Here is an 11,853-nt window from a genome sequence, read left to right on the forward strand (position 1 = left end):
AAGGTACCTCACTAATGCAAAGTTTCAACAATGGGGGGGTATATGGGAACACTGTATTTTTACATGATTCTTCTGTAAGCCTATAACTACTATAATTTAATGAAAAAAAGTTTAAGTGATGATGCCAGAGGATGCATGCTCTCCTGAGACTATGAGTGGGGCTAGGGACTTGGACCCAATCCCAGGGTTGGCAGCGGGTCAGACCACCCCGTCATCAGCAAAGCAGAAGACACACATCAGATGCATGGAGGAAGAAACAAGGTCTTTGCCTAAAGAATATGGAGTTTGGCTTTTGAGGGAGTCTAGAGGAAAAGGTATGGAAGAGACAAATAAGAGAATGCAAGAGGAACCGAGTGAGGAATCTAAAGTGACACCAGGCAATTTTGGGTTTATGTTTTCCTCCACCCATGAGGCAGAGCTGCATGTGATGAGGCCATGTGGGAGAAGAAAAAGAGTCAAGAGGGATGGAGAGATGGAGGGACAGAGGAAGAAGGGAGAGGGAAAGGATGGGAGGGAGGGAAGGAGGAAGGAAGGAAGATCCTCTATCTCTGAACCTTGATTCTGCCTTTATCCCAGTTGTTCTCATTATTTTGGAGGACTGGGACCCGTTAAAGATTCTAATTACAACCAGGCATCCATCCTGGAAAATTTTACCAATACATCCGGGGATTGCTTTTTCTCTAGATCCTCTTAACTTCCTTTTCCCTCTGGTTCACTCTTTCACTCTTTTCCTCTCTCTCCAAGTCCACCCTCTGCATCCTCCATATTGCCCTTATTCTGCCCTCATTTTGTCTGTTCCTCAGACATACACACTTTTTAAAAAAATTTCTCTCTCCTTCCCCCCCACCCGAGTTGTCTGTTCTCTTTGTCTATTTGCTGCATCTTCTTTTTCGTCCGCTTCTGTTGTCAGCAGCACGGGAATCTGTGTTTCTTTTTGTTGTTGTTGTTGTGTCATCTTGTTGTGTCAGCTCTCCGTGTGTGCAGCACCATTCCTGGGCAGGCAGCACTTTCTTTTCATGCTGGGCGGCTCTCCTTATGGGGCGCACTCCTTGCACGTGGGGCTCCCCTACGCGGGGGACATCCCCTGCGTGGCATGGCACTCCTTGCGTGCATCAGCACTGCACATGGGCCAGCTCCACATGGAGACATAGACTCTTATCCTCTCTAGGAGGTCTTCCATCCCGCCACAAACTCCCATTCCCACCCCAGTCATGTACTTTCATAGATAAGGAATATAGACGTCCTCTGCCCAGGAAGATCACTTTTCTCTGGGGTACTGAGACTATAAACATTCCATGACAAACAGCCAGTGGGATGTGGTGTCACAGGATAGGTGTGGGTCATCCCCCCAGAGCTGGGGTGAAGGGCCTCCCCAAGGTATGGACTGCGACCAGGAGGGCAAGGGAGGGCCAGCGCCGACTGCTGATCTGAACAAAGGGGCACTCAGCCTGTAGAATCCCATGATCAGGGCCCTGGGACCTCTCAGCTGAGGCTGGATCCTGAAAGCTGAGGTTCCTTCCAGACTGAGAACTTATCCAAATGAGCAAGCACTGGCACTGTGTGAGTAGCTGATGGAAACTGGGGTGTGAAATGCAAAAAACTCTGCCTCAGCAGAAATGTGCAGCTTAGTCTTGCCTCCCCTTATTTTCCATCCCTCATTTCCTCCAGGCAAAGAGCAACCCAGGGCTCAGTTCAGGGAACTTCATGGGGCCAAGATCTGGGCTGTGGGGCTGGGGACTGAGAAGATGTTTTAAATAAATACTTCTGCTTATGTACATATAAACTAGTTTTTATTTCTTTTAACATTTTTTTCCTAGTCCACACTTCTTGAAATGAATTCAAATACCTTGCAGCAGGAAGCGGATGTGGCTCAACTGATAGAGCATCTGCCTACCATATGGAAGGTCCAGGGTTCTATACCCAGGGCCTCCTGACCCATGTGGTGAGCTGGCCCACGCATAGTACTGTCGCGTGCAAGGACTGCCATACCACACAGGGGTGCCCCATGCACAAGGAATGTGCCCCGCAAGAAGAGCCACCCCACGAGAAAAAAGTACAGCCTGCCCAGGAGTGGCACCGCACACACCAAGAGGTGACGCAGCAAGATGATGCAACAAAAAAGAGACACGGTTTCCCAGTGCCACTTGATAATACAAGTGGACGCAGAAGAATACACAGTGAATGGACACAGAAAGCAGACAACGGGGGGAAGGGGAAATAAATAAAATAAATCTTAAAAAAAAATATATTGATTGGCATCCTGTATTTGCTTAAGTCCTTAAATAGTAATTATTTTTAGAAATCTTGAATTTACTTTTATTAGTTATTTGGAAATGTATTTTTAATGTGAAAAGGAAAATTACATATTCTTTAATTTCAGTTTTATTGTAATGCATGAAGGAATGGCAGGGAGGTTATACAGTGCTAATTCAGATTTCAAAATCTAAGATACCTGCAAATTCTTAGGAATACTTACACTACCAGACTGCAACAGTATGTAAAATAACCAAATTCTTAAGTAATGACTTACAAATAAAAATAAATTAAAATAGCTTTAAATGTACTTTTCACAAGTAACTAGTATATATTTTTATATCACATTTATGCTTAAGCATGAAAGTATAGTCCTCCGATGGAAATATGAGCAATCTCTCTTTCAAGCAATATATAGGAATAATACTCAAGACCAAGGGGAAATATACCACTTATTTTTGCAAATGTATTTATGTATATATAGTCAACTCCATGTTAGATGAGGACTTCATGATGTTTCCCACAGGTCAGATATAGTTCCATTTCATCAAAAGTAGCTAATATCTACAGGTAATTTGTAAGTAGGTGGCATTCCAATCAAACTAAAATGAACCCTACAAATTCCTGTAAACAAAAGTTTCCAGTGGACTAAGAACTGTAATTAACGCAATCATTCAGAGGATTACGGTTGTTCAGTAAGACATGTAAGTTCAAACCTGTTAACACAAGGTAATCGTTTTATATTAATTTATATGTAATTACATTGAAATTATTTTCCCAGCTTAACAGGAAGTCCACACAAAAAATGTGGATTAAAAAAAAATCCTAGAAGCTAATTGCACCATCCTTCTTTGCTGACAATGTGCTAAAATATTTGCATTCACGATGGTTGTAGGGTCTTAGAGACCTGGCTCACTCATCACTGGTCTACTCATATACCTCCAAATATATGCCAAGAAGAGCATATGGAGGCCCAGAATGAGCCATTCTGCTACACAAAGCAACACGAAGCAGAAGGAAATGTGGACGAGGTCCTGTAGGAACCAGAGGCTTAAGGGTATTACATTGGCCTATGATTCTTGTAACCAATCTTCAGTTCATCAAATGCTATAAGGTGCCGGATGGTGAAAAAGTGAAGCACCATGGCGAGGAGCAGCACCATCGTACCCCAGAAGGCAGCTAGGTGAAGGCCATGGCCAGGAGGAGCAGCAGTCAACAGCATGGGTGGCAGGGGAGAAAGGAAACCCAGGGCCCACTAGAGATAAGATATTTAATCCATTGTTTTCCTTTTTATTTCTGAATGTTTTGTGTTAAGTGCAGATAATAAGACTTGTAGATGGTATCCTCTTTCAGAGATATTTGAATTTACCTTGAAATAATAAAATATTAGGGAAGTGGTTGTTGCTTAACTGATAGAGCGTCCGCCTACCATATGGAGGGTCCAGGATTTGATACCCAGGGCCTCCTGACCCATGTGGTGAGCTGGCCCATGCACAGTGCTGATGCACGCAAGGAGTGCCATGCCTTTCCGGAGTGTCCCCCATGTAGGGGTACTCCATGTGCAAGGAGTGCGTCCCACAAGGAGAGCCCTGGTGAAAAAAGTGCAGCCCATCCAGGAGCAGCACCCCATACATGGAGAGCTGACACAGCAAGATAATGCAACAAAAAAAGCAACACAGCTTCCCGGTGCCACATCACAAGAATACAAGCGGATACAGAAGAACACACAGCAAATGCACAGAGAGAGCAGACAACGGGGAGGAAGGGGAGAGAAATAAATTAAAAAATCTTTAAAAAATAAAATAATAAAATATTAACTTGTTATATTTCAGAGACATTTGACAGGATATTGTTTTTTATGTTAACTGTGAAATTAAATAAGAAAACAGAATTTTCAAGTCTTCAAAACCATCTTTTATATCCTTAATATTTAATTAGAAAAATGCCAGTTAATATATCCTTTTCTGTTACCTGTCAAAATTCTGAAGATGATGCTAGCAGAATTTTGGCCCTACCAGATCACAACTACCCACTGAAGAAATTTTGAAAGGATGATTTCCAACAGAGAGCACCATTCTTTTTTTTTTTTTTTTAGATTTATTTATTTATTTCTCTCCCCTTCCCCCCCACCCTGGTTGTCTGTTCTCTGTGTCTATTTGCTGCGTCTTCTTTGTCCGCTTCTGTTGTCGTCAGCAGCATAGGAATCTGTGCTTCTGTTCCTTGCGTCATCTTGTTGTCAGTTCTCCGTGTGTGTGGCACCATTCCTGGGCAGGCTGCACTTTCTTTTGCGCTGGGCGGCTCTCCTTACGGGGCACATTCCTTGTGCATGGGGCTCCCCTACGCAGGGGACACCCCTGCGTGGCAGGGCACTCCTTGTGCGCATCAGCACTGCGCATGGGCCGGCTCCACATGGGTCAAGGAGGCCGGGAGTTTGAACCACAGACCTCCCATGTGGTAGATGGACGCCCTAACCCCTGGGCCAAGACCGCCACCTACCATTCTTATTTACCCAGAAATAATATCAGTGTCTCCACCTCTCAAGGGTTTGGAGATTTTTTGCAAATATTATACAGAAATTTATTTTTAAAAGTAATCAGATGCGCGACTTTCAAATGGATGGAAATCCTGGAAGATATATTTCTCTTGAGCAAGAGAACAGAAACTACTTTGACGTTCACACAGGAAAAGCAAGGCAAGGACCAGCCCCACCCCAACTTCTTTGGTCCCAGGTGTGAGTTCAGTATCCATCTGCTCAAGCCACTCAAATGTACTTTGAAGTAGACTCAGATTAAAGAGCCAGGAAGACAAGGGGGTCTTGCTATCTGAATGGCCTAGTTTTTCTTTACCCCATCTCACCTGAACATGGGAGACCACAAAAACCTACCTTCTTGAACAAATATTCTGCTTCCACTTAACATGTTCTGGTAATTCACCAAATCTACTAAACTGATTTCCCTTGGACTTACACCAGATACATTATGAGCCCATAAGATGTCTGAGTAAACCAAAGTCTGTCACAGGCTCTTTTGGTCAAAGGGATGTTCCGTGTCCTTCCTGGTACCTTCCACAGAGTACTGTGGGACTGCTCTACTCACTCTTTGTTGGAACCTGACCATGTTTTAGCTGGGAAATACTGGCTTAGGAAAGCCCTCTGTGGGTGAACCTTCTCCCAGAATTTACCCTCCAGACAAAAGCACCTACAGGGGGGCGGATGTGGCTCAGGTGGTTGAGTTCCTGCTTCCTACATGGGAGGTCCCAGGTTCAGTCCCTGGTGCCTCTTAAAAACAAAAACAAACAAAGAAGCAAACAAACAAAAAAACAACTCAGGGGAGCCAATGAGACTCAGTGCTTGCATGCCAGCTTCCCACATACAAGGTACTGGTTTCAATCCCAGGCCCAACCTCAAAAAAAAAAAAAAAAAAGGCAGTTATAGGCAACCAAGCTTCCAGTCTCTTCCCCAGTGCATTATTGCTGACTGAGAACTTTTTAATAAATGCAAGTGCTGCTTTCAGACTGGAGTTCAAGTTAGAGCCACTGCAGTGGGGCATCTCTGCTATTACTGTAAATGCTTTCTTTACTACCACCACTTTTATTCTTGGTTTTCATATGTCAGATCTTATTTTTATCTGTCTTATTCTTCTAGTTATCTTTTGTGCTATTCTCTCTTCTATATTCTCCTCCAAGACTCATTCTCTTATCTTTTTCTTTCAGACTCTAAGAATTCCTTTAATGCTTTCTGCAAAGGTGGATTTTTTTTACAAACTCAGATTCTGTTTGTCTGTGGCTTTATTCACAAGTGCCAAAGTATGGAAACAACCCAGGTGTACAGCAACTGATGAAATGGATAAACAAATTGTGGTGTATACATGGTGGAATATTATGCAGCTATAAGAAGAAATTAAGTTGTAAAGCATATGACAACATGGATGAACCTGAAGGACATTATGTTGAGTGAAGCAAGCCAGACACAAAAGGACAAAGACTGTATAACTGCACTACTATAAACTAAATATATTGTGCATACTCATATGAAGTTAATAACTTGAATAAGGGTCACCAGAAAATACAATGAGGTAAGAGAATGGAAAGCTGAAGGTTAACTTGTACAGAATAATAAAGGATGTATGTTAATTTTTGCAAATCAACAGAAAAGGTGAAAGCCCAACATAATGTCTGTAACTAGCAGTAGTATTACATGGGTATGAAAGTGGCTTAAAGGGAAAGTCTAAGGTCATGCATATTACTAAAAGGACACCTAAAAATGCAACATGGTTCTTAAGCCTGGAGACCATTATTCCCCCGAGAACCCAAAGATGGGCTCTGGTGTTAGGAGAAAAGGGGTGGGGAAGCTGTGAATCTGCTATAATGATGTATACTTTCATGAGGCAGCAATCTAGAGTTTTCATAGTGAAGACCTGTTGATACATATACATAAGCCCATAGCTGTAGCCACAGGCCCTCTGTGTAATTCCCTAAATCCTTGCTCAATGTTTATGGAATAAATGAATTGCATAGTCATGATTTTCCACTTCTCATAACTTGACAAAATCCCAGGTTAAATTATACTTCCTCCAGGAAGCCTTCCTTCACAACTCCCCATCCAATACAAACAAGGATGGCTCCTTTACATCTCTGAGCAGCCTGTACCACAACTAGAAACTGCATGAATACAGGACAGCAGGGATTACAAGGAGGAGCCCAGGTTTGATTCTGGACTTCCTCTGACCAACTGAGTCAAGTCATTTAAAAGAGCCTGTGCTTCAGTTTCCTAATCTGTGAAATGTGGCCAAAACCAGTATCCCAATCACAGGGAGGCTGTAAAGACTTTAGGGTTAAAGTGACCAAGGCTACTAGAATTGGGTCCTGGGGTGCTGTGTGAGCATAAGTTTTTCTGATCTGATCAAGCTCTGGGTTCTCAGCACTACTTTAGCCCATAGAAGGCTTCGGGATTGTTTGTCAGAAAGAAGTGTGGAGGCCTTTTAGCAGGAACTGCCATCCTACAGTAATTCACCAAAATGACACACACAAAGGGAGAGAGGAGGGGCACCAGCTAGAAGTTCTCTAGGCCTTTTAGAAAACATGGGAGTCATTCCTGTGACCACATAAATTGCATCTGTAAGAAACTTTATGTTGTAGACATTAAGGGAATAGCACTGTTCAAAAAGGATCATCCGGGAAGCATACTTGGCCCAGTGGTTAAGGTGTCCGTCTATCACATGGGAGGTCTGCGGTTCAAACCCCGGGCCTCCTTGACCAGTGTGAAGCTGGCCCACATGCAGTGCTGATGAGCCCAAGGAGTGCCGTGCTACCCCGGGGTATCCCCACATAGGGGAGCCCCACCCGCAAGGAGTGTACCCCGTAAAGAGAGCCACCCAGTGTGAAAGAAAGTGCAACCTGCCCAGGAGTGGCACCGCACACACAGAGAGCTGACACAGCAAGATGAAACAACAAAAAGAAACACAGATTCCCATGCCGCTGACAATAACAGAAATGGACAAAGAACACACAGCAAATAGACACAGAGAACAGACAACCGGGGCGATGGGGAGAGAAATAAATTTTTAAAAATAATAAAAAATAAATAAATCTTAAAAAAAAAAAAAAAGGATCATCCCACAAATGTGATCATAGCAAAACCAGATGTCTAAAGTATAATCTAGCATGTGCAGGTGTTATTGGAAACAAACAAGTTTGGGACAAGATTCCTGCCAAATGAATGAATGGTAAGCATAGGAAGCGCTCTAAGAGCAGAGGGAGAAAGAAAGAGAGACACACACAGACTTTAAGCATACGAATGAAAAGAATAGAAATAGGAAGCCACAGAGAAAGTACACTAGGTTTGAGTTTAACTGCCAGCCTCCTCTACCCAGAGAAGCACACTGCTGTGAGAACCAGCGGAGAAGAGCCTGAGCTGCTGAACCCTATTCCCTATGATGTCATGGCATAATCCATGTAAAAGAGATATTTAAGACTATGAATTTGGGGGTGGGGTAATTTGGGATAAGTGTGGTTTCCTTCACTAAGAATGCTGGGTGGGAACCCAGAGTTCCAGAAATATATGGAAATGAATGGTTTCTTTACAAAAACAGACCTAAGGCTCTGGTGTGACTCTTTTGCCAATACCAGGTTTAAGTGATAGCTCACAAGGTCCTTCCAGGATCTGGCCCTCAGATGCTTATTCACTTTCATTTCCTAACATCAACAGCTCATTTCATGGCCTCACCACCCTGGCCCTCCTGATCTTGTCAGACCTCAGGCTGTACATTCTGGCTTCAGGACCTCTGTACTGGTCTCCTCTGCCTAGAATACAAGCGGTCTGCTCTCTCTGCTCACTTCTCTGCCCAAATGTCACCTTTGCATAAGGCCTTTCCTGGCCATTCTATCTAAACTGTAACCCACTCCCTGGTCCTCCCTTTCCTTCCTTTCTCATGAGACACTTGTTACCATCTATCAACCTCTATATTGTATTTGTCTCCACAAGGAAGTGAGCTACACCAGGGTAGAGATTTTTCCCTGTTTTGTTTGCTGTTTTGTAGCCTAATCACACAGACCAATACCCAGCACTCCATAAATATGAATACTTGGTGAATGAGTAGTTCACCTTCATTGACCTCAATGCAATAAAATTAAAAGGACTGAATAAACAAACAAAAGGAAGGCTGATTAACAAAAAAGCATGCATGGCCACAATCTTTCATTTCCCACCACTTTCCCCTCAATCTTCACCTTCTAACCACAGTGTAACTAGAAGGCAGAATGATGACCACCCCCAAGCTGTCACCGAGCCAATCCCTGCGATTATGCTACTGTACAAAGCAGAAGAGAGTGCAGATGTGATCAACAGTCAGGACCCTGAGAGGAGATTATCTTGGAAGACTGGATCACATGGCTCCTTAAAACTAGAGAACCTTTCCTGACTGTGGTCAGAGGGAGAGGTGACTAGGGAAGAGCATTAGAAGGAGGAGGAACTGGCTTTCAGATGGAGGAAGACAAGGAATGCAGAAAAAACCTAGAAGATGGAAAAGGAAGGGAATGGTTTTCCAGGGCTTCCCGAAAGGAATACAGCCCTGCTGATACCCTGATTTTGGTCTGGCAAGCCACTTCTCAGACTTCTGACCTGAAGAACTACCCTGCAGAAAATAAGTTTCTGTCATTTTAAGCCAACAGTTCTTGGCAGTTTGGACCAACAGCAGTAGAAATACAGTTACGAAGGTACCAAGTTTGCCCGTGCCTCAGGGCTTTCCCGTTAGAATGTGCTGGCAGCCCCAGCACTATGACCCCTTGGAGCCCATCACTCTTTCCTCTGGGGGCCCTCATGGGAAGCAAGATGTTGAGCAGCAACCCCAGCTTCTACCCACTAGATGCCAGTAGCACCCCTACCCTCAACTGTGACAACTAAAAACATCTTCAGACATTACCCATCTCCCCATGATTTTGCCGCATGGGCACTGTTTATCCCTTGGCACTGTTTATCTCCTCTCCCCTGGAAAGCTCCTACCCACCAAGAGAGGCCTTCCCTGATTGCCCTTCTAAAGCGGCAACTCCCCCACCCCTCTCTACTTGCTGTGCCCCATACCTAAAGAGCCGCATGGCTAGTTTCCTTGTCTCCACTGGGTCTTTGCTCAAATATCACCTATTCAATCCTAACTGGGACCTCAACAAATCTCTCACTCATCCCTTGCTATCTTCCTGGAGTTTGCTTCCAACTCACCCCAGCCCTTAAAAAGCAAATTTCCTTTGTTGCTAGAAGTTCAGTTTTACTCTTTCCCCCCACTCTGTTACAGAATAAAGCCAAAAGCCTGTCTGACTCCAGAATCAGAGTCATTTACCCAGAACCGCGGAGCTGGGCCCAGCTTTCGTGGATTTCCCAGTGCACCCCGATCAGTTTTATAAACCGGGAAACTGAGGACGAGAGGGAGGATGAGGCTTCACCCACCACTCCCAACAATTTACAGCTAATACTGACTGGGCCCTTATTCAGGCCAGACACCGCGCTTTACTTGTAGTAAGGCAATCAGTCCTTAAAAGCACCCACCGAGGCCAGGAAGACTGTTATTAGCCCACATTTGATAGAAAACAGAGGCTCAGAGCCGTGAAGTAACTCGCCTAAGGTCACGCAGCGGTGGGAGGTGGCGCGGCGACGGGCACCAGATCCACCAGGAAGCCCTTACCCTGCTCAGGGCCTCGGGACGGGCTCAGGGCCCCCATCCCCTACAACCCACTCGGGAGGAAAAGGGGAGCCCGCTCAGGCAGCCGTCCACCCCCCTGGGCGACGGGGAGAGGTTGGAGGGGGAAAAGGGGGCTGCTACACCGCCTTGCAATTCGTCCTGAAACTGGCTGTTCCTCCTGAGGTTTTCACGTCCGCCCCTTAGAGGGTCTACAAACAGCTGACGAGGAATAGAGTAATAGCGAAGGTAGTTCACTGCCGAGAACTACCCACGGGGCTGCTGCCCGGCTGCTGAAACGCACGAAAGAAAAACACACGGTCCCTCTCTTTCACACAGCCACTCACGGGTCCGCCCCCCTCCAGCGGCCATTCAGGGCCTCCCAGTCCGAAGCTCACGCGCCATTCCACAGACCCGCCCTCATCCCCGCCGTCCCGGGAGCTGATACCCAATCGGTGGCGCGGTCTCATCGGGTACGAGTTACTGGAGGAATGAGAACTGGACGCAGATTGGCTGTCAGCCCTGTCGACCCAGCGAACTCCGAGCTTCCTCCTCCAGCGCCTCCGGGGCCCCCAGCCCACCCTCGCCGTCTTTCCCGACGCACCTGTATCCTCCCGACCTGCGCATTCTGGTTGCATTGCTCGTCTATGACAACCGCGCTAGGGCAGAGCAAGTCATCACTGTCCACCGCCGCCATCTTGTCTCCCTCTTCCCGGAGGACGGAGGAAGAAACGTGCTGAGGCGAGAGAGGAGGAGAGGCCCGCGAAGAGACGCTGGGGCCCTTTACAGGGCCTTCCCCGTCGTCATTGGCCGCCCTCCGCCCCGCCCAGTTCTCGTTTCTTTGATCCGGGCAAATCAAGGCCTGCTCACGGCCCATTTTTCATTGGACCAGCTTAGTCCTGAGGGAGCCTAGGACTAGGGTAAGGAGAGGAAATTCCCGGTATCTTAGTAACCGAGGGCGTTCCCGCCTGCGTCGCCGCTGACAACTGCCAGACGAGCAGTAGCTTCCAGCCAATGCGGGGCGAGATTGGGCGGGGGCGCAGCCTGTTCCGCTTCCGGGCGTCGAGGAAGAGGCTTCTGCGCTTGTGACGTTGGGGATGCAAAAGTCGCTGAGGAGTGTGAGGGGAGAGTGATGAGAGCGGTTTTTGCGGGAGCGAGGTCCAGGAAACGGAGTCTGAAGAAGGCAGGGAGGCTGTGGTCCCGCGTCTCCTCAACGAGGGCTCAGGGTTGGGTCTGCGATCCCACCTTCACTCCACTCAGTCCTCCACCCGTTATCTTAGGACCACCCTAAGGGGAGCGGGAATCGAAGGCTTGGATACCCCTGCCCCCTTTATGAAGCCCACCTGAAAGGCTGTGCTGAACTAGGACCCTGGACAGGTGTGACTACCCCAAGCTTCTTTTCCATACACCTTCATTCACTCCGATCAGGAAATTT

At 46.2% G+C, this 11,853-nt stretch overlaps 1 protein-coding gene across 2 annotated transcripts in view; it reads right to left on the reverse strand.

Annotated features, from left to right (window-relative positions):
* The window catches only part of LOC139436937 (zinc finger protein 665-like), a 34,052-nt gene extending 22,673 nt beyond the window's left edge, over positions 1-11,379 (reverse strand). Inside the window, exon 1 of one of the 2 annotated variants that reach the window (XM_071209621.1) lies at positions 11,023-11,379. In XM_071209621.1, the coding sequence (XP_071065722.1) occupies positions 11,023-11,295 (273 nt within the window). In that variant the 5' untranslated portion in view covers positions 11,296-11,379. The remainder of the gene's footprint in view (positions 1-11,022) is intronic. The other variant, XM_071209622.1, reaches the window with a different exon arrangement.
* Between the last annotated feature and the right edge of the window lie 474 nt (positions 11,380-11,853).

Source organism: Dasypus novemcinctus, chromosome 18 (genome assembly GCF_030445035.2).
Source record: "Dasypus novemcinctus isolate mDasNov1 chromosome 18, mDasNov1.1.hap2, whole genome shotgun sequence".
NCBI lineage: Eukaryota > Metazoa > Chordata > Mammalia > Cingulata > Dasypodidae > Dasypus > Dasypus novemcinctus.